The 24045-nt window shown below is 38.5% G+C and overlaps 1 protein-coding gene across 42 annotated transcripts in view; it reads right to left on the bottom strand.

The window, feature by feature from the left end:
• The window catches only part of KIF21A (kinesin family member 21A), a 189222-nt gene extending 165672 nt beyond the window's left edge, over positions 1-23550 (bottom strand). For all 42 annotated transcript variants that reach the window (XM_042246879.2, XM_042246898.2, XM_042246881.2 and 39 more), the window contains exon 1: positions 23080-23550. In XM_042246879.2, coding sequence (XP_042102813.1) covers positions 23080-23123 — 44 coding nt within the window. In that variant the 5' untranslated portion in view covers positions 23124-23550. The remainder of the gene's footprint in view (positions 1-23079) is intronic.
• Positions 23551-24045: the final 495 nt, after the last annotated feature.

The following is a 24045-nucleotide window of genomic DNA, read 5'->3' as shown; positions in this document are numbered from 1 at the left end:
ATCACCAAGGCAAATGGACATTCAGTGTAACAGACTATAGGTGTATGAGGAGGATAGAAGGGAAAAGGAGATAGAGCATCCCTTAAAAGGTCAAGCAGAGGGTTCAACTCTCATTACAGATGTAGCAAGGAGATTGTCCTCAAGGGGTTGCTCTACAAAGAACCCAAGGGCATAATGGTCAGTTAGTAAAAACCAAGGAAAAAAAACAAAACTACAAAGAGCACTGAGAAGAGAGGTACAAAGAATATGAAGTTTAAAAACATCTGTTCTTCTTCATTAAATGTCTCCCCAGTCCCTCTTTGGAAGGCCCAGAAGAGGCAGAGGAGGCAAAGGAAGGAAGGAAAAATGGAAGAGCAAACTGAGGCAAAGAAGGTGAACAAAGGGAGTCCCCCTTTCCAAAGGGAAATAAGCACTCAGGTCTGAGATGGATGAAAACAGAACAGTGAATTGGATATTTTTGGTTTAGACTGGGCAGTACTTTAATTCCTAAAAATGAGGCCATTCTTATAACTGAAAATAAACCTAAAAGTAATGGGATCTAATAAAAAGGAGATTGGAATGAAAAAATGTAACAAGGTTTTTAGAGGTAATTCTGACATTCATCCTTGAAAGGCAAATTTTGAGTGAAGCATAAAGCAAAGTTTCCTAGCTATAAGCTACCAAATTTAGCCCACTCAACAAATCAGTTATATAGGCTTAAAGAATCAGATTTGAGAATATCACTTAATGACCTAGGAAAATACTCAGGAAATTTAAAACTGTGAAGTGAAAAAAAAAAAAAAGATGAAAAACTATATATGCAATAAGATATAATTTTATTATTTTATATAAATAATATGACACTATATTTTAAAAATATGGGTTTCTCTGGTGGCTCAGATGATAAAGGTGGCTCCCTGCAATGTGGGAGACCTGGGTTGGATGCCCAAGTTGGGAAAATCCCCTGGAGGAGGGCATGGCAACACACCCAAGTATTTTTGCCTGGATAATCCAGTGAACAGAGGATCCTGGTGGGCTGCAGTCCATGCAGTTGCAAAGAGTTGGACACGACTAAGTGACTAAGCACAGCCCATATTAAAATATAATAACTAGATATATTTTCTTATTGGATAGTGAAATTCTTATAAATTTTCTAAAATGAACCAAAAATACTTTTTATAATCAGAAAAAATACATTATTAAAATGATTGCAAGTAACTTTGTGGAAAAATGTGAAAATTTTTACTATTTCAAAATCAACTTCTATCTTCTTTTCAGTGTCATTAGTTACTGTTCTGAATCTTGCAGCCAAAAGCAGTTGCTTTAATAATATCAGATAATGAGAAATACAACAATGCTTGAATTTCAGGGCCAGGAAGAGAAACTGGTCCATATTATGTTCATCCAAGATTGTCAAATGAGCTCTCTACAAGACAATAACATGGCAGAGCACTGCTACCAGAATATAATCAATTGCCCTTCTACCTCCTCTCAGTGGTGTCACTGGCTAACTCAAAATTTTCATTACTCACTTTCTACCAGCCCCCAGGAACACCAGCCATCTAAGATCTTCAAATTGCTCTTTGGTCCAAAATATAGAAAAAGATCATCAAACGTCTGTTCACCAAACTAGCCATCAGAAGTCCAAGCTTTCCAAATCATCCTTCAGTATAAAAATGCTCATTCAATACTACCTTGCATAGCTTCTAATTTGGTCCCACCCTCTGTCCTTCACTTCCTTTCTAAATGCTGTGTGTTAGAAATTACACTCCATCAGCAACAGTATAGACCAGTCAGTAAGCCTGGAACAAGGGCTTCCCTGATAGCTCAGCTGGTAAAGAATCTGCCTGCAATGCAGAGATCCCAGTTTGATTCCTGGGTCAGGAAGACCCACTGGAGAAGGGACAGGCTACCCTCTCCAGTATTCTTGGGCTTCCCTTGGGGCTCAGTTGGTAAATAATCTGCCTGGGTTTGATCCCTGGGTTGGGAAGATGTCCTCTAGAAGACAAAGGCTACCCACTTCTGTATTCTGGCCTGGAGAATTCCATGGACTGTATAGTCCACAGGGTCACAAAGAGCTGGACACCACCAAGTGACTTTAACGGTCACTTTCACTTCATTTTCACTGGCTGAAACCAAGTTCACCAGCCCTGTCACTTAAAGCTATGTGACCACAGGCAAATTGCTTAAATTCTCAATTTTCTCATTCATAAAGTAGAATTAATAATAGTACCTATAAGATTATCATTAGGTTTATGTGAGTTAATGTGTATTTAGAGTTTAGAACATTTGCTTCTCCCACATAATGAGTGTTTGATAATTCATTTATTTTTATTAGAAAATGCACCTTTACTCTCAACCTAAGCCTTACATGTTCATCCTGAGGACGTGGCTCTTCCTGAAGTGCTCCCAAGTAAGGCTATTTTTTTCTTTCACATCATGTATGTATAAGACACTGCCTGGAGATGAGGTTTCTTCTTGCTTCTGAGTGCAGTTTCCAGTCTATCGTTCCTCTTCCAAAGATCGCATCTTCTTTGAAGCACCTGTAGTCAGATCTTGCTACAAGCTGCTCTTTGCCATACTGCCTCATCCACTGATCTCACCTATGGGCCACTCTATCAGCTACTTCTATCACCACTACTTCTTTCAGCATTCTTAGTAACCTCAAACCCCTTAGGTAATACATCCAACTATTTTCTCACAATTCTTTGGCCTCCTTAAATTCAATTTCATTTTTGTTAAAAAAAAAAAAAAAAAAGAAAAAGAAGATGATGATGATGCAGTCAGAAGAGATCTACTCCATCTTCATCTTCATGTTTCCAGATCCAAACTATATTTCATCTATATTCACAAATTCTGGGAGGCTTTTCTGTTATAACATAAGTGTCACTGATTCTATTTAAGGCCACTCTCTCAACTTTTTCTCCTCAATCTCATCCCTATTCTCCGTCCCAAGGATTTTACTCCTACAAATATCTCTTTTTCTTATACCACCCATCTAAACAATTTACTTGATTTCTCTCTTTCCCTTGCACTCTTTATCAGCAAACCCTAACAGTTCTATCTCCAAAATATACCTCAGATCTACCGTTTACCACCTGTACTGCTCTTGCTTAGTCCAAGCTGCTTCCATCTGTCTCCTGGAACAAAATAACAGCATTCTCATTGGTCTTCCACCTCCATTTTTAACTCTTATAACACAATCCATCTTCTATATAGCAACAAGTTATCTTACTAAGATGTAAATCATATCTCCACTTAAAGCTTCCTAAAGCCTTCCCACTAAAATTAAGTCCCAAATTCCCATTCTAGACAACAAGGCTCTAAACAGTCTGGCTCCTGCCTATATCTCTGTCATTATTTCCATCCTCTTTTTCATTTACTGTATCTGGCTATCCTGCTCTTCTTCATTTCAGTTCAGTTCAGTCGCTCAGTCATGTCTGACTCTTTGTGACCCCATGCACTGCAGCATGCCAGGCCTCCGTGTCCATCACCAACTCCCGGAGTCCACCCAAACCCATGTCTATCAAGTTGGTGATGCCATCCAGCCATCTCATCCTCTATCGTCCCCTTCTCCTCCTGCCCCCAATCCCTCCCAGCATCAGTCTTTTCCAATGAGTCAACTCTTCGCATGAGGTGGCCAAAGTACTGGAGTTTCAGCTTTAGCATCATTCCTTCCAAAGAAATCCCAGGGCTGATCTCCTTCAGAATGGACTGGTTGGATCTCCTTGCAGTCCAAGAGACTCTCAAGAGTCTTCTCCAACACCGCACTTCAAAAGCATCAATTCTTAGGCACTCAGCTTTCTTCACAGTCCAACTCTCATATCCATACATGACCACTGGAAAAACCATAGCCTTGACTAGATGGACCTTAGTTGGCAAAGTAATGTCTCTGCTTTTGTCTCTAACTTTTCCTTCAAGGAGTAAGCGTGTTTTAATTTCATGGCTGCAATCACCATCTGCAGTGATTTTGGAGTCCAGAAAAAGAAAATCAGCCACTGTTTCCCCATCTATTTGCCATGAAGTGATGAGACCTGCTCCTCTTACCATCGCACTAACCATATCACCTTATTTTTCATGGCTCTGCATTTGCTTTTGCATAAAATGATGTTCTCTCTGATCTTCTCATGGCTCACTTTTCTATATTCACATTTAATTCAAATGTCTCCTTTCCAGTCATGACTAACTACCCTCAAGCATACAGTCTCATCTTCTCCACAGCACTTATCAACATCTGAGGCTATTTTTTTTAATGTTTATTATCTCTATCTTTACCCAACATTAACTTCCTGAAAGTAGAAACACTTGTCTTATATCTATATCCTCCACACCCAGACACCCTTTCTGGAACATCAATGGTGGTCAAATATTTCTTGACAGACTGATTAAAATCCTCATAATAATCAGGAGTAGACTATATTTTTCTTCTCTGGTATTGAGGGCCAGGTCTGACATGCCTGGGGTCAGGAATGTCCCCTGAAGTAGGAAATGCAACCTGCTCCAGTATTCTGGCTTGGAAAATTTCATGGACAGAGGAGTCTGATGGCTACAGTTCATGCTGTCACAGGTCAGACAGTACTGAACAACTGAGCATGCACTGACATGTCTACTGATGGGTTAAGAATTTCACAGAAAAGGAAAAATAAAAATACCCCTGCTTTTAAATAATTCAAGATCCATTTAAGGAAGAAGAGCTACTAACCCATGTCACTAAAATACTACACTTGGCCCTTGAACAACACAGGTTTTAACTACACCTGTCAATTCACTTTTTAAAAAATAAACATGTACTATTGTACTAAACAATTCAAGATCAGTTGAATCCATGGATGCGGAACTACAGATGAAAGGGCTGACTGTAAAGTTATATGAGGATTTCTGACTGCATGGAGGGGAAGGCTGGCGCCTCTAGCCTTGGTGTTGTTCAAGGATCAGCTGTATTTACAAAGTAAACTATCCTGTTCCATATGTTAGACTTACATATGTATACACAGTAGAAATCGGCAAGAGAGGAATCCTTAGGGAAAAATAATTCTATTAATATGAGTATATACCATTTTATAGATGAGGAAACTGAGGTTCAGGCAGCTCAAACAATTCACCCAAAGTTAAAAACTAGGGAAGACAACACTATCACTACAGTATTGTAAAGTAATTAGCCTCCAATTAAAATAAATTAATTAATTTTAAAAAAAACTAGGAAAGAGGTCAAGTTCAAACACACCTCTTGATGTCAAAACCCATTCTCCTCATAGGAACCTGTTTCGGTCAGGTCCTTACAACAAGAGCTGGCTACTACAAAAGATACATCTACCAGAGTACTATAATATCTGTCAGGGACATCTGGAAGTCTATAACTCCACCAATATTAAATTCCCAAAAGACTTGAGTCCTTGAGTCTTGAAATATAAAACAGATCATCAGTTCCCTGAAAAAAAAAAAAAAAAAAACAGAGCCTATTACCCACAGGACACTAGGACTGATGAAGTAAAAAGATTAACAGTTAACAAAAGGATTTTTAAATTTTATTCAAACTATCCTTAGAAGTGAGATGTTTTAGGAAACTTTCCATAGAAGCTTCCTGCCTCACTAAGATCCAAGCTAGCCACTCTGAATGAATTATTTATTAATTATACAGGGAAAAAATGTGTGTTTATGTATGAGTGTCCACAGATGTGCATGTATACAAGTCTTTTTAGGAGCAAATGAGCTGTTGTCAATAAACTTTTGCAATTAATATCTGATGAAAATAGGATGAAATTTATGGAAAGGGATTTTTTAATGGAATGAGCATGAAAATTGGGAAAGATGAGAAAGGATAAGTAACAGAGGGAAAATAAGCAAATAGATGAACATGGCTAAGTTAAAGATTAGGAGAATGGAAAGATTAGACGTCATGGGACAGATTACTAAGACTTTATGTTGCTGTTTGCAAAATAAAGAGTCATTTTTCTGTGTTAGAAAGTATGCTAATGTGATCACAATGTCTCTAGAGGTATACCACGCTAATAACTTGCATGTAATGTGTTTAAACTTAATTGTTGGCACGGTTCATGGGAAAGCCACCTTATAACTCAACTGGACTGAGTTTCTCAAGGGCAAGTTCCACATCTGATTCATCTTTCATTTCCCAGTGCCTAGCAAAGTGGTTTGAATGTACTTAATTATAGGGGTGCAATAACTAATAAATTGAATAGGACTAAACTGAGGTACATTGAATTTACTTGGTCAAATTAAATTAGAATGGTCAGGAATGGGAACTATTAATTACCCTCACAAATGCACTTTTATTCTTCCATTTTAGATACCAAAATATACTTATGTAAGTAACTTCTGTTCTACTTACAATGAGCTTAGTTTAGCCCTCTTTTTACACTTTTACTATCTATACTTTACAAAGAGGCTGTAATGTACATAGCAGAAGTATAATCCGCTTTATACATAGATGAAATTGAGTCATAGAGAGACATCATATTATTTTTCCACAGGATTATTTTTATATTACTGCCACATAAAAGTGAGTCAGTGGAACAAAAGAGATCTGAACTCAAACTCCAAAAGCATTACTTTCCTCACCAAAGTTTATCTTAAAAGATTCAATCATAAAAGCAAAATTATGTAATATGTAAATAAACATATTTGATAGTCAAAAAAAGGCACAAAGATGACTGCTTTCAGAAACAGAAGTTCCTGTTACTGCATTCTTTTTTCACATAAAATAGAGAGCATGGTTCTTATCAGAATGTACAAAGAACAAACATATAAGCAAGGGCAGGGAATCTACTGGATGATTTTGCAGAATACTCATCCTCTACTGCTGTGTTTATTATTTTGATAACTGATATTTGTAGTATTTTTCTGCTTGTCAAAGACAGCAAGTGGGACTAGTCTTAAGCGTTAAGGCAGTCTTAAATCATCTTCAATAGTTCACTTAACTTTCTATTACATATTTTTAAAATTCAATTTTTCATCACACTTTTATCTTTTTTACCAACTGAGGTATCAGGGAAGCTTTTCTTTCACAGTAAACCAATGTGTGAAGGACACAAAATGTATTTATTTCACCAGTTCAATCAATTTTGTCTTCTAAATAGGTTCGTTTCTATAAGTGAAACTTGTTTTCAAGATCATTTCTGTTTCTGACTTGGTTTGTTGATTCTGTATCACTCAGAAACCTGTTTTTCAATGCAAACCAAACTAGCCATCTACTCAAAGGTTTCAGTGGCTACTATTATATAAAAAGGAAGACCTGCATTTTGAATAAGGTCCTAAGAAAAAAAGAGTCACAAGTTGATTTTATTTCTCCTTTAATCACAGTAATTAAACTAAAACTTTGCAAAATAACATCTCATAATATGAATTACTAAAAACGGAAGGCTAAAATTAAGCCAATGTCTTTTTAAGTTAGCAAGGGAACTCTGTCACCTCAAATTTTTCAATTATCTCACATCAGGCATGGAAATAGTGAGATGTTTACCTAGAGATCATTTATAAAGTGAGTGTGTACATATCTGTGTATATGTGTATGAGCATGCATGTGTGTGTCCATGTGTATAAGCATGTGTGCCTATGTACATGTGAACTGAAGACATGAGCATGTGTGTATTTCTGATCACTTTTGAGGTCTTAGTAAAACTTCTGTTGGCATAAGTAGAATGTGCTCACGTTAACAATATAGCAAGGAATATACTTAAGAGTTTAAGGATTAAGGTGTCAGTCAGCTCACCTTACCAGGTGAGCACTTGGAAATCAATTAGTATTCCCATGTCCTTAAAGATAAACAGGAAAGAAATGTAATTCTTTATCTACAAAAGAGAACAAAGATTATTAAGAAAATATTTTATTTAACCTGGTCAAGAAAGCATAATGATCTGCCTTGACTTTTACAACTCAATACATTCATAAAGACAAACAATGGTATTCATTCTACCATATAAATACAATGCTGATAACATCAGCTGATAACACAGAGGCAATTTATTACTTAATATAAATGTACTCTTACCATCTTTTCTTACAGCTTTATTGAAATATTTTGTTGTTGCTTTCGTTTAGTCACTCAGTCGTGTCTGACTCTTTTGAGACCCCTTGGACTGTAGCAGGCCAGGTTTTCTCTGTCCATGGGATTTTCTGGGAAAGATCACTGGAGTGGCTTGCCATTTCCTACTCTGGAGATCTTCCCAACCCAGGAATCAAACCCAAGTCTCCATCTCTCCTGCATTGCAGGTGCATTCTTTACCACTGAGCCATGGGGAAGCCCTTAGTGAGATATAATTAACAAAATCATAAGATATTTACATTATGATGATCCTGATATAAACACGTGAAAGGGTTCCTCCCTTCAATTCACACAATCATTACCTCACATATTTGCCATTATTTTAAAAAGTACATTTAAGTTCTCCCAGCAAATTTCAATTATGCAACACAGTGTTAACAACTATAACTGCCATGTTATATATTAAGGTCTCAAGACTTATTCTTCTTACATCTCAAAGTCTGTGCCCTTTTACCAATCTCTTCCTATTTCTTCCATACCCCATTATCCCTTTGCTTTGTCTTTAGAAACAGATATAATACATTGTAAAAAGGGGCTTCAAGTAAAGACTCAAAAGAATCCCTGCTAAAGAAATAAATTTTTGCAAGTTAATGACTATAACTGACATTTATCAAGGCCTACTATATACCACTGGAGAAGAAGTGGCAACCCATTCCAGTATTCTTGCCTGGAAAATTCCATGGATAGAGGAGCCTAATGGGCTACAGTCCATGGGGTTGCAAAGAGTCAGATGCAAGTGAGCATACACACAAAATGACTATATGCCAAGCATTATTCTGAGTGCTTTATAAATATGTCAATTAATTCTCACTATCTTATGAGATTAGTACTGTTATTTCTCCATCTCATAGAGAAACTAAGGAGAGCAAGAGCTCACCAAAGAAATTATCCAGATCTTGAGGTGAATAGAAAGAAATTGTGGTTGGTCACTGTAAGTCTTATCCATAAGAGGAAAGAGTGAGATTTAAAGAGATGTGTGTGTGTGTGTGTGTGTGTGTGTGTGTGTGTGTGTACACACACACAGAGATAAGAGGTAGCAGGAAGTGAAGGAAGGAGCAATAACTAAAAAACAAATAAAGAATCTAACATCTCCCAAGTACTTTTAAATGCAAGGCATTTATAACATTCATATAATCTTAATAGTCTTATCAAGAATGTATTAACTCCATTTTACGGATGAAAAAATAAGGGTCATAAAGGTTAAGTGGCTGTCCTAAAATTTTGAACTCCAATCTTTGTGACTAAAATCCAAACTCTTTTCAATAAGCCATGCTGTAAAGGAAAATAAAATTAAGGCAAGGATGGAGTAAAGGGATAATAAAGAATGCAAATCCAGAAAAAAGACTGGAGATAAACCAGCTTTTAGAAGTTCTTTGATGGATACTGGGATAAGACAGAGCACTACTGTCACAGAGCTATGATGCTTTTAAACTAGAATGCAGGGCTGTCAGAAGCCAGAACGGCTATTTGATTTCAAGAATCAGTGCCCTTGATCTCTTCAACATTATTCTTCTTGCCTACCCTATCTCATTGTCAGGAAATCTGCTATTAAAAAAAGCAATGGCCGACTCACCTAGATTCGCTAGTTCCACACAGAGCAATTGCAGAGTGCCTACAAGTGGCCTGGCCTAGCTTAGCACACAGTCTTTGGACAGCTTTACCCAAACTGAGATGCCAGTCCATCAGTGTACATATGTTACATGGCCACAGCAGAAGCCACGAAATATTTTCATATTGATGTGAAGGTAGGTACAGTTCAGGCGTGACTATAATTTTCCATTTCAAAATGATGGCAATAGGACCACAAATGAGGACTCAAAACTTCAGTTTCCTAACAATCCCAATGTATCATTTTTGACCAAAGTATCATAAAGACAAGTTGAGAATTTTTGCCATCAACTTAGATTAAAAAATAAATATCAATTTATTTTGTTTATGAACATAAATATATTTTATACTATATTGGCCAGATTCATCAACTTCTAGTAGATTTTATCTTTTGTGGGAGGCAGGGGTGTGTGTATATGTGTGTTTATGTGTTTCATGTCAATCCCTTACCAAAATCACAGTTTGTTGATTTCAGGTAAAATCTGTTTCAAAACATACTGGGGCCTCCAGGTTGGCATGGATAAAGGGAGAAAGAAGGCTGGACAGCTAGCCTGGCCAGAGGCCTAGGTGACATGGAAGTGAAGTAAGGTCCAGAGTGACCCAGGTTTGATCACTGGCAGCACAGGTACAATATTAGATTCAACCTTATAAAGTGGTAAATATCAAGCTATAACAGTGTATACACATTGCAGCAATTTTAAAAAATATGTAAGTACAAACAAGAAAACAGATTAAAAATAAATATACCAAAATGCTAGTAGTAATTATAACAGGGTGGTAACCTATAATTGATTGCTTTTCTCATCTTTTCTCAGGTATTTTTTTTTCTAATTTGATTACATTATTTCATTAACAGGAAAAGAAATCAAATAAAAATAACATGAAATTAAAAGCTGATTTTGAAGATAGACTATGCCTGCAAGATCTATTTTCTGCTTCTAAGTATTAGCCTTTAAAAAAAATGCTTTCAGCTAAGTTTTCATATAGATCTGTCAATGAACTCTGCAGGAGCATTGCCCATCAGCTCTAGGTATGAGAAAAAAAATACAGAAAATTTAAACTCATTTTCAAAATTCTATGTCATTATTACTTCAGGTCTTTTTACTTAGTTTACCCCTTAAGATGCTCTTTAATCCACAGCTTGGTTTAGTGTATTGCTGCCAAGGTTGATGAGAGAAAGCAAGACAAGCACTGGCAACATTTGCAAAAATCTGGTGCAAGCCAGTTCAGAAAGAAAATTCACATTATTACTAACCAATTCAGTCATCAGTGTCTTACATCAGGTCAAGCAACTAACAGCAAATACAACAATATTATTGTTAATCTCACAAAGTGTGTTGTATTAACTGTAACTTTACAAACACTAAACACCATGCCAACTGAAAGTCTTGTGTGGGAAAAGAAAGAATAAAAATGGTGGATTATACTAAACTATATAAAAGGAATTTGGTAAACTAGAGAGGGATGGTATGTGATTTACATGTTAAAAACAAAATGAAAACTAAGCGACTGTTGTAACGAAAGGTTTTTAACTATTTATATACATTTCTGCTCTATTCATAGTGATATAAGGAATAGGCACTTAAAAAGCAAAAGAACAGAGACAACACCTATAATGTACTTCACAAATTGAAGTTATGGATTATATATTAGAGAATGACTAATCTAATTGCTAGGGAGAAGGCAATGACAACCCACTCCAGTACTCTTGCCTGAATAAGCCTATGGACGGAGGAGCCTGGTGGGCTGCAGTCCATGGGGTCGCGACTGAGAGACTTCACTTTTACTTTAGACTTTCATGCATTGGAGAAGGAAATGGCAACCCACTCCAGTGTTCTTGCCTGGAGAATCCCAGGGACGGCGGAGCCTGATGGGCGGCCGTGTACGGGGTCGCACAGAGTTGGACATGACTAAAGCGACTTAGCAGCAGCAGCAGCAATCTAATTGCTAGACTTTGAATTTAACCAATACACTCATTGTTGGTTATACATCCAACTTATCACTAATTATATTATTGCCTGTGTTTGTATAAAAACTATTTTCCAAATGCTTTCACATGGTTGTCTCTGCTGATCTTCTCCCAAGTCCACTGAAGTAAGTGGATATCAATACACAAAGCCATGTTTATCACTGGTTAAGACCAAAACATCTATTTCTGCCTTATTGACTTTGCCAAAGCCTTTGACTGTGTGGATCACAATGAACTGTGGAAAATTCTGAAGGAGATGGGAATACCAGACCACCTGACCTGCCTCTTGAGAAACCTACATGCAGGTCAGGAAGCAACAGTTAGAAATGGACATGGAACAACAGACTGGTTCCAAATAGGAAAAGGAGTGTGTCAAGGCTGTATATTGTCACCCTGCTTATTTAGCTTATATGCAGAGTACATCATGAGAAACGCTGGGCTGGAAGAAGCACAAGCTGGACTCAAGATTGCCGGGAGAAATATCAATCACCTCAGATATGCAGATGACACCACTCTTATGGCAGAAAGTGAAGAGGACTAAAAAGCCTCTTGATGAAAGTGAAAGAGGAGAGTGAAAAAGTTGGCTTAAAGCTCATCATTCAGAAAACGAAGATCATGGCATCTGGTCCCAGCACTTCATGGGAAATAGATGGGGAAACAGTGGAAAAAGTGTCAGACTTTATTTTTCTGGGCTCCAAAATCACTGCAGATGGTGACTGCAGCCATGAAATTAAAAGACGCTTACTCCTTGGAAGGAAATTTATGACCAACCTAGATACCATATTAAAAAGCAGAGATATTACTTTGCCAACAAAGGTCCATCTAGCCAAGGCTATGGTTTTTCCAGTGGTCATGTATGGATGTGAGAGTTGGACTATGAAGAAAGCTGAGTGCCTACTGTGGTGTTGGAGAAGACTCCTGAGAGTCCCTTGGACTGCAAGGAGATCCAACGAGTCCATCCTATAGGAGATCAGCCCTGGGTATTCATTGGAAGGACTGATGCTAAAGCTGAAACGCCAATACTCTGGCCACCTGATGTGAAGAGTTGACTCATTGGAAAAGACCCTGATGCTGGGGGTGATTGGGGGCAGGAGGAGAAGGGGATGACAGAGGATGAGATGGCTGGATGGCATCACTGACTCGATGGACGTGAGTTTGAGTGAACTCCTGGAGCTGGTGATGGACAGGGAAGCCTGGCGTGCTACGATCCATGGGGTTACAAAGAGTCGGACGTGACTGACCGACTGAACTGAACTGAGCCAAACTGAACACCGAAACAGTTTTCTAAATATGCAAAGTTCATTCTATTACATCCTATTGCTTCCAGCAGCTTTAATGCCTCTAACTTATGTGATTTTAATGCAAAACAGACATTCAATAATTATGTAATAAATGAATGAATGTTGATCTAAAAATGTAAATAACATTATAAAGAATATAACCTAGAGCAGAGGTACCTCATGCCTTATTAGTACACCATGTGCTCAACATACCACTTCATAACAGTTACTATAGCTTGACCCTCTCCAAGGCTCCTTGTTTCTGTTTGCTGAAAGAAAAAGTCTCTATTCTATGGAGCTATGTCAAATAATGTGAATAGCTACTGTGAAAAATATAATTCATTCATCCTACTCAGAAGAACTGATATTGTGATGCCTAAGTGACAGACATAGCTCCCCCAAATTGAGAATAAGGTAAAATCCAATCTCAAAAACTAAAATTTTACTACACACTAAGATCCAAGGAGTAGGGAATAAACTTTAAAGTATCCATGATTTAGCCCCTGGGTGGGCTCATGATGCCCACCTCGCTACACCCAAGTTTGAACAACTTCTTTGTTTTCTTGCTCTTATTGAAGAAGTAGATGGAAGTGTACAGTGCCCAAGTAAGTTGAGCCTAGGATTAAATCCTGAATGGCCTCCATTTCAAATCTGGACAGGCAAATACCACCTTGTTTCAATTCAGTAAATCCAATGTCCTTCAAATGTTCTAATAGTGCTTTCAGTATATTAGCATCTTTAAAAAAAAAAAAAAAGTCAAATATTCTCTCAGGTTGGGGGACATTTCAAACCAAACAGTGAAAATCATCATATTGTGTATACCTCTCACACCGGAATTTTAGAGAGAGAAAGAGAGAGAATCAGATAAATAAATAAATAAGGCCCCAGAAGGCAGAAGTTTCCCTGCATAAAGTTTAGAAAGGCTTCAAGCAGAGATGGGATTTAGGGTATTTTTTGGATGCAAGGCCAAGTGTATGGCCAAAATGTGTTGTATCCTCACATCCTTCTAAAGTAAGGATAGAAGGGACTGATGTTATTTTAAAGTTTAAGAACCACCTTTCTAGTGAAGTAATTCTCAAAGTGTTTTATTTTTAAACCACTTGGATGTCTACCTCCAGCTCCACTTTCAGATCCCAGTAAATATACCACACTGATCCTACTCTATCTCCACCTTTCCCCGCTTTCCAATCATCCCCCCTGACAGTGAGGTTGTCACTATTAATGGAACATGCTCTAATCATCAAATCTACTGAGGTAGGGGAAAAAATTTAAGAACCAAGGTGACGGCAAAGGGAGGTCACATGTCCCAGGCCTAGCATTCAAAAAAATTCTATTTACATGATTAATACTATTTCCAAATTAAGCTACCAGGATATTGTATTTCTGTGGTTGTTAAAGCATTAATGTGGTACATGCATATGCTGAAATCAGTCTGTTTTACCAATTTTTATAACCTACTGTTGGCATTTTTTCACAGTTTAATATAATAGGAACCTTAAAATATAACCTGGATTTCTACTCTAGGGATCCCTCTCGAGAGAGAGAGAGAGAGAGAGAGAGAGAGAGAGAGGTCCTTCTTAGAATCATTGGTCTAGTTTCTAGAATTGAGGCAATCATAAAGCCAAAATAAAGGGCACTGAGATTGGAGGCACTCATTTAAATGTTAAACTTTTAAAAGGGCACTTGAGGGATTAAAACTATAGTTTACAAAATACAAATTTATTATATTTCTGGGATTTTTGCCAGCAAAACATGAAATCCTAAAAAATCCAAAGCAACAGTTTACAGAAGACCTGAGCTGATAACTGCAGGGACCTTGAGAAATTCCCTCAATTGCTCTGGGTCTCTGTTACCTCAATTATCTTGAAGGGGCTTCAACCAGCTAGTTCCTTCACAGTCCCTTTCAGTCTTAAAATGTATTTCAAATCCAAGAATTACAGAGGTACTAAATCCTAAAGGAAATCAGTCCTCGGTGTTCATTGGAAGGACTGATGCTGAAGCTGAAACTCCAGTACTTTGGCCACCTCATGTGAAGAATTGACTCATTGGAAAAGACCTTGATGCTGGGAGAGATTGGGAGCAGGAGGAGAAGGGGACGACAGAGGATGAGATGGCTGGATGGCATCACTGACTCGATGGACATGAGTTTGGGTAAACTTCGGGTGTTGGTGATGGACTGGGAGGCCTTGCGTGCTGCAAATCATGGGGTTGCATAGAGTTGGGTACAACTGAGCAACTGAACTGAACTGAAAAGTTATACTCAATATATAAATGTCTAATAATTTCAAAACAAAGGAATCAAATATAATTCTTAAACATTAAGAACTATCTCATAATAATTGTAGAACTTCATAAAAATGGTCCCATTGGCTGTGTCATTTGCTTCAAATAAAGCCTGAGCCACGAGAAAACTATTTTAACACCCTGAGAAGATTAAATAGTTAATCCACTGGGAAACCAAGTTCAAAGACAGAATTCACAAATCCACTCTCCAGAGAGAAGCATTAAAAATAACAACCATACATTTTATTTTTAATAAAATCATTTTAATGACACACCAAATACAAATGATACCATCTAGCATGCATTTTCACTGATGTGTCTTCCTTCCTAAATCTGAAACTTAGATAGTTTCATATCTAATGTTGACAGAAAATAACAATTTATAAGTTAAGGTCACATAGGTGAGCTATCACATGTCTTGGGAGAAACTATCCATAATAATGGATATTTCAAGTTCATTTCTTTGAAGAGAAATGGATGAGAACTGGAAGATTGGTCACATTATGAAATTAACTACAAAGCTTTCATGGCTTCACTAAACTGGAATTTCTAGTGCATCATTTACAAACCCATAATTATGCATCAAAATATTAACTAATTAGCAGGTAAGAGGGTAAGAGCTCAAGGGGTAGTAATAATTAGACATTAAATCTGAACTTCTGTGGAGTTCCAAATAACAATCAGGCCTCCCACACTATAAACTTAATAAACCTTATCTGTGATTTGGGAGAATGACATTCTAACATGTATACTATCATGTGAATTGAATCGCCAGTCTATGTCTGACGCAGGATGCAGCATGCTTGGGGCTGGTGCATGGGGATGACCCAGAAAGATGTTATGGGGAGGGAGGTGGGAGGGGGGTTCATGTTTGGGAATGCATGTAAGAATTAAAGATTTTAAAATTTAAAAAAAAAAAATAATAAAAATAAACCTTATCTGAAGAAAAAGTATCAACTCATATTTAAATAAATAATTTCACTGACTTTAAGCTCATATCATCCACAAGCTCTTTAGTCTCCTCTGTTTCATTTCCTTTACTTTATGATCCAAATACAAAGGCATACAAGTAGGGTACACCTGCCACACATACAAAAATGGAAATATCTTTCTAATGCACAGGCTTTGGAGTCCAAACTTTGTATGACATGTGCTTGTAAGCGGGGCACAATTTCTGTTTTTTAAGTCACTGTCCTTCAGGAAAGTATGAACTAAAAAAATGCTATTGAAGAAAATAAGTGACAGATAAAAATTAAACTGCAACAACTTTCTTTAATTTCTAGTTTGTGTTACTGATATGTTTTATGTTAGATTCAAGAGTTTGTGCACTAAAAGAGCCTCACATTGCTAGGTCTAAGCTCCATGAAAGTGGGAACCACATCTCTCATGTATGTTCTATATCCTCAGTAGTAGGGATGTGTTCTGCACATAGTAGGCACATAATAAATACTTCATGCATGAAGGAAGGAATAAACAAATGATCGAACAGCAGATAACCATCTGTTTCCACAAAATATTTCTAAAAGCCTTGCTTATCTGCCTCCACATTCTTTAGACATTAAATTGTTTCAAATAAGTTACATCACATGTATATTTGTATTTTAGCTGGAAAGATCCTTATTATACTGACATTAATATGTGAAATACTTTGAAAACATTTGGAAATATGTTTAAGAATAAAGAAACAGGTACCAGAGGCCTGAGTTTGAGTTCCATTTCTGGTATTTAGTGGCTGAGAAACCTTGAACATTTTTCAAACATATATATATATAACACAGAAAATACATTAAATTTTCATCAGAAATAATTTAGATAATCTAAATAATAAGTATTTAGATTTGATAAACTTTACAGTTAAAAAACAGGTCCATATAACTACATTGTTTCAGGCATACCTACAAGCTTTCCAAAAACTAAATGGACAGTTTTAAAATTTAATTAACATTAAATAAAATTTAAAATTTATCTTCTAGTGTTGAAACCAAGCAACACTTCAGGGCCTTCCTGGGGACAGACACCTAGTATCTTTGAGACTCATTTCTCCATCTGTAAGATAGGGATAATATCTGTCCAGCCCATCTCATATGGTTTTAATGCATATTAAATAAAATATTGCATATTTGTATTACAGCCAGAACTGGACAAAGAGACCACAAAAGCTGAAAAGTTTCCTCTTAAGTAAGAGCAGTACCTACAATAAATATATTATGGGAAAGTCAAGTTTAAAATGTTAAAATAGTTCCTTCCTATCAATAAAGAGGCAGCACTAGTGCCAACAGTTTGGCTAACAACAACAAAAAAAACATACATTTAATATACTGCATATGGAAAGTTCTTACAACCCTTAATACCTCAGCATGAGGAAAAAGAAAAGTTCGAGGAGGTCACATTGCAAATCAGTGCCAGTGAAGGACTCAAAACAGCATTTACAATCCAATCAGCACTTAAGCTAGCTGAGCAATGTCACTTCTTCAAAATGCTGTAGTAAGGTAAAAAACACAGCAAATTAAACAACATTACACACTAATCCGAACTTGCTGTCAAGGATACGTCCTGTTCTCTGCCAAAGCTAAGCAAAAAATCTTAGCTCACAACCACATAGACAATGACATAAAAACACAATGGTCCTTTCTGCATCTCCATTTTCCTTCAGTTCCTCTCGTATTTTGAAAGCTAAAATTCTTGGGGAAAAAGTTTCAAATATTATATCAGCATCAGACCTGGAAAGTATGAACGGAGCCTTGCAGCAAGCACTGTACTTTCCTTCACATCATTTCATAAAGTTCCCGATTTAGAATTCAAAATGTTTGAGTTTAAAATGTGAACTGAATGGTTCAATTCAGTATACTATTAGGTAATAAGAATAGAATATACACTAAACCTCATTGCTCATTTTTGTAGATGGCATCTATCAGCTTACTACATTTTCTAGGAAGTCAGTTACCATCAACCTACTACCCATAACTTTCTATACCTATGCAACCCAGAGGGGAAAAATGTTACTGTTAAATCAAATCTTACATGGATATATGTACGTACATAGATACATATGTATGTGTATTTATATATACAACCACTCTAAAACAGACACCCAATATTTTGGTATTTTTTTAATCTACAGAAAATACCAGATGGTGGCTATGAACAGTTTTTTGGTTTTTCACTTTTTTATTGGAGCCTAGTTGCTTTACACTGCTGTATCAGTTTCTGCTCTACGGCAAAGTGAATCAGCCATACATATAAATCCCCTCTTTCGAGGATTTCCTTCCCTAATTAGGTCACCACAGAGCACTGAGTACAGTTCCCCATGCTATAGAGTAGGTTCTCATTAGTTATCTGTTTTATACATAGCAATGTGTATTTGTCAGTCGCAATTTCCCAATGCATCCCACCCCCTAATTCCCCCCTTGGTATCCATATACTTGTTCTCTACATCTATGTCTCTATTTCTGCTTTACAAATAAGATTATCTGTACCATTTTTCTGGATTTCACATATATGCATTAATATGTGATATCTGTTTTCCTCTCTTCTGACTTACTTCACTCTGTATGAAGTAAGTCAGCCTCTAATCCATTTATGTCTCTGCAAGTGACACAATTTCATTCCATTTTATGGCTAAGTAATATTTGTGAACAATTTTTTTTCTATACTGTTTCTCACATTTTTAAAAACCTGTAGAGCAGCACTATTCAATAGAAATATCATGGCAACAACATTATATTTAATTTTAAAATTTCTGGTAGCCACGTTTTAAAAAAGGAAAAGTTGATGACATTATTATAATGTTAATATTTTATTTAACTCAACATATCAAAATACCATCATTTTAATATATAATCAATATAAAAATCATTGATATATTTACATCCATTTTCTCATACTGTTTTTAAAGTCAAATATATATATATATGTAAAACACAGAAAATACATGTCAATCTGGAGACTAAATTTCCATCAGAAATACTTCATAAGTATTTAGATTTTATAAACTTTACAGTTAAAAAATAGGTCCATATAACTACATTGTTTCAGACATACCTACAAGCTTTCCAAAAACTAAATGGATAGTTTTTAAATTTAATTAACATTAAATAAAATTTAAAATTTATCTTCTTAGTAGTGCTGAAACCAAGCAACCCTTCAGGGTCATCCTGGGAACAGATGGGGGACATCCTGGGGACCCCACCCTATGTCACCAAGCTCTTGTTTGCAGAAAAGTTTTAGCCGTCCCCAAGTTCTTAAGGGCATATTTAATCACAGTAATGCAGATAGAAAGGAAAACCATCAAGCAAGACAAAGTACTAACAGGTCCATTTGTATTAAAACTAAGTCAAAGGCCATTAGTTTCTCCACAAGGGCTATAGATAATATTCTGAGACACAACCCTTAGTGGTTTTACAGATACTAAAACCCCCACCAAATGGAAGAAGTTAACCTCATGCTGACCACAAGCAGGTAGACCCCACACCAGTTGGAACCAGAAGGTTGATGATGTGAACTCCTGAAATATCACCCTGTTACCTCACCACCAACCAATTAGATAGATACCCAAAAGCTGATCCGGCACTCTGTGACCCTGTCCCTCACCTTGCCCTTAAACATCCTTCCCTGAAAGCCATCAGGGAATTTGCATCTTTTGAGCATGAACTGCCCATTCTCCTGCTTGGCCCCACAGTGGGTAGCCTTCAATAAGCTATCCTTTACTTTACCACAACCTGGTGTCAACAGATTGGCTTTGCTGTATGATGGGAGAGTGAAACCAAGTTTGGTTTGGTTACAGCATTAATCATCATTTGAGTGCTCAACAGTCACATGGGGTTGCATAGTGGTGGAGGGGGGTCCTAAATCCACATCTACACAATGAGAGAAAGATACCCTACAGAACACCTCCATGCATGCTAAATTGCTTCAGTTGTATCCAACTCTGTGCGACTGCATGGACTATAGCCCGCCAGGGCCCTCTGTCCATGGGATTTCCCAGGCAAGAATACTAGAGTGAGTTGCCATTTCCTTCTCCAGAGAATCTTTCTGACCCAGGGATTGAACCTGTATTTCTTAGGTCTCCTGCATTGGCAAGCAGGCTCTTTATCACCAGTGCCACCAACATCTCAGATATCCTCTACCCAAAGGCATTTTTCAGAAATTGAATTTAAAATGTTCTCCTGAAATAAGAAATTTTCTATTTAACTTCTTTTTCCAAAGGTCATATAATATAACCCACGCACTTATTTTGAGAAACCTAAAATACAGTCATCAACTTTAACACACTGGTAAATCTCCATATCTGATAAAATACAAAGACCTCTAGGACACTGTGCATTTACACAAGTACAGCCAACTTTCTATTACTTGTCATTACATTCATTGAAGGGTAAAAGTTAATCAACTGTTCTGAACATTTGTGTCTATGTGTTGATTTATTTACCCTGCTGATAAAGTCTATCACAAACTGGAAAGTAAGACTGGAGGTCACTGCAGAGATTTAAAAATCAGGAGAACAGTTTAGGTAAGTTCAGGTTTCCCTTTCTGAGCTCTATCTTTTCTAGAAATATAAGGCATAAAAATCCTGTCAAAGTCATTCATTTTTAATTAAACTAGTTCAGAACCAGGAAAAGGCAAGTGACCTTAAGCTAAGTAAAGGTTTGCAAAGGATGTTCTTGTCTCTCACCTGTATAGATTTAATGGTTAAGAATTTGAGCTCTAGAATCAAGCTGTCTAGAGTTAGAACGCTATTTCTGCCGCTTGCTACCAGTTTAACTTGGGGAAGATCACCTAATCCTTCTGTGTCTCACCTGTAAAATGGCCATAGTAATAACAGATCTAAGTCAAAGATTGTTATGAGAAATAAATGCAAATTCACAGCATATAAAACATCTTAACACACAGCACTGATCCTGGCACATACTGTGTGTCCAATAATTATTTCTATTTTTAGCTCAGAGGTTAGGACAAAAGATAGAACTTAATTTCAATAAGTATCTGTTGTAAATGGAAATTAATGCCCATATATTTTATAAATACAGAAGTGCTATCTAAGCTATTCTTATCCTATGCAAAATAAGTTTAACCAGTGAATCTATTCAATGTATTTAATAAAAATAAAACAGACCCTCAAAATATGGCTTACTTCACAACGTGTTTTTATAAAGCCTTTCTCCAACAAACAGACCCACACATATTTCCTTTTTAAAAAGCTAATATGCATATCAAAAGCAAATATAAGTTATTTATCTGTCAATATCACTTTGCGGTGATTCATTACTCTGTTTATCTCCATTGCAAGCAGCATCAGTTTTAACTGCATGGTCAATAAACTACCCTATGATATTCTACAGAATTCACAGATAAAAATATTAACTTTGTAACAACAGCTTTTTTCTCTGATAGCCAATTTTTTAAATTTTCATTACTATTTTATGCTCCTTCACCTTCTTTGACCAGATCTGCTAATTAACAAGACTGCTTCTTATTGAGTTTCTGCTTTTTCCTTTCCCTTCCTCTGTGGTGGTAGAGTCACTAGTAAGTGTTAAAAGGCTAAAAGAGAGATAGCAACAGTAAACAGGAGAAACAGCTAATCCAACAACAGAATAAATAGCCCTAAAATAACCAGAGAGGCCAAATTAAAACTTCAAAAGTTTTATAATAGGTGATTCTAAACAGTCATAAAAATGTCACCTCCATGGGTGGTTATCTCCTGGTCTGTAAAGGGAATGACAAATATCTTTGAAATTAATCTTATTCTTTAGAGTGATTAAAATACAAAGTATATATAAAACTACCATTTCTATAACTAACAAGATTTGTCACTAAATTGTCACTATATTGTTTAACACAGAAAATTAATTGTCACTGGTTTGTCACTATATTGAAATGCTGACATGATAGGGTAAGAACAGCTTTTCAGAAAGACTACAAGGGTGGAGAATTTAAAAAAAATAATTTCTCAGAGAAAACAGATTATTTTTATAATCCTATAAGGTGTACATAAAGAGAAATTAACTCACAGTAAAGTATCAGAGCTATGAAAGAAACGCACTTATTCTACCATGAAGCCTTCATTAATATTTCAGTGATGATGTTGCAATTTTCCATGAGCAACTGTCAGAGCTCCGCTTCTCGATACGTATCAAAACAATCCAAACTACGTTCGATTCTCATGTATCTGTCCTTGACCAAATTACAATTTTGATGTATCTAGTATTTAAAAACTCACACTCGGGAATGTGTAATATTATATTGTAACCACCCTGCTGAACCGCAGGATGTTTCTTTTTCACCACTCCCTCATTTAACCCTTCCACTTACTGAAGAGTCATCTTGCTTCTACAGACTGATCACCAATGAAGTTTCCCTAAAATATAATATCTCTTGCAACGCCAGAAATGTCTTCATCACCCACAAGCTGCTGCTATCTAGTCCCCGCCAGTGCTTAACAATACGTCCATTTATTTGCACAGAGATCTAGACCCCCGCGGTTGGCAGCGCTGTGTTGAGGCTTTGTCTCCTGCCTACGAAGGCCGGAGTTGCAGGTATCCTTACAGACAGTCACGTTACAAATACAAGAAGCGCACCACAACCCTTGGAAAGAGGCAGCTCCTCTGGGCAAAGCCCGACAGACGATCGCCCAAGGCGGCCAAACCTGAGGCAACTGTTCCTCACGTGCGCGACCCGGAGCGGGCAGAAGGCGATGGCTTCTCCCGCTGAGGAGTTAGGACGCCCCCCGGGACCCGGCGCCGCCCGTCACCTGCAAACGCCAGGGGGCCGAGGGCGCCAGGTTTTCCGGCCAGCACCCGGCCTCGCGCGCCAGGCCGGCGGGGACCCGCGGGCTCGGTTTCCAGAGCTCAGCGCAGATCCTCTCAGGGAGCCCGCAGCCTGCCCTTCGCCGCGTCCGTCCTTACCTGACAGCCACCCGCACGGAGCTCTCGTCCGGGGCGCCCCACATGCCGGCGGCGGGCGACAGCCGGGTCCCTGGGCCTCTGCACCGCAGAACTGAGGCGCCGCTGGAGCCGCGGCGGTCGCGCTCAGGAGGCTGGAGCTGCAGGGGGCGGTCGGCTCACCTCCGCCGCACTCCAGCCATGTTGGGCGACTGAATGGAAAGGTGGCGGCGGCTGAGGCAGGAGGAGGAGGTGGTGATTCACTGCTCGCGGGCGCCCGCCCCTTCTCCCCAGCTCAGCCCCCAGACTGGGGCGGAGACGAGGCGCGCTGAATGGCGAGCTCGGCGGTGGCGGCGGAGCCAGCAGGCCGCCGGCGGCCTGCTGTTGGCCGGGTGAGCGCGCCCTGCCCCCTCCGATGGGAACGCGGCCTGCGGGCGGCCGGGCTGAACCCTCCACGCCTGCCTGGACTCTCCCGCTGCTGGCCCGCACTGCGTCAGCGGCAGCCGAGCTGCCGGCCCCACCTATAGCGCTGCCCAGCCTGCGCCCCGCCCTGCCCTCGGTGGGCACTGCCAGGCGCTGCTTGCCGGGAGGCGCACGGGGGAGGGATGCTGGCCGCGGGTTGCCCACGCCCCGGGGTGACGAGCCCGGACCCCTGCCAGGCTGTGAGAACGCCGCGGCTAGTGCCCGCCCTGCTGCAGCCTGCGCCTTCTAAAAGCAAAGCTTGATTCCCCAGTGCAGAGCTTGCAGTCTGCCCGCTGCCGCTCTGGTTCGCCTTTGTTTCCACCCTTAGCTTATTGTCCTCTCTCCAGCTTGGACTCTGACCCTTATCCCCAGCCCCCTCTGAACGCCCTCCTTCCCAGGAGTCAGCCATTCATACCAAACCCAGCTCCCTGGTTTGGCCACTGCCTCTGGGCAGCTGGGTTGTTCCGCAGTCCATCGCCTGTGGGATGTGGTAATGATTGACTCTTGAGACCCTTGAATGCCTTCCTG

The sequence above is a fragment of the Ovis aries genome, chromosome 3, assembly GCF_016772045.2.
Source record: "Ovis aries strain OAR_USU_Benz2616 breed Rambouillet chromosome 3, ARS-UI_Ramb_v3.0, whole genome shotgun sequence".
Classification (NCBI taxonomy): domain Eukaryota; kingdom Metazoa; phylum Chordata; class Mammalia; order Artiodactyla; family Bovidae; genus Ovis; species Ovis aries.
Note: the sequence above shows the minus strand (reverse complement) of the source record. Positions and strands in the feature narration are given on the sequence as shown.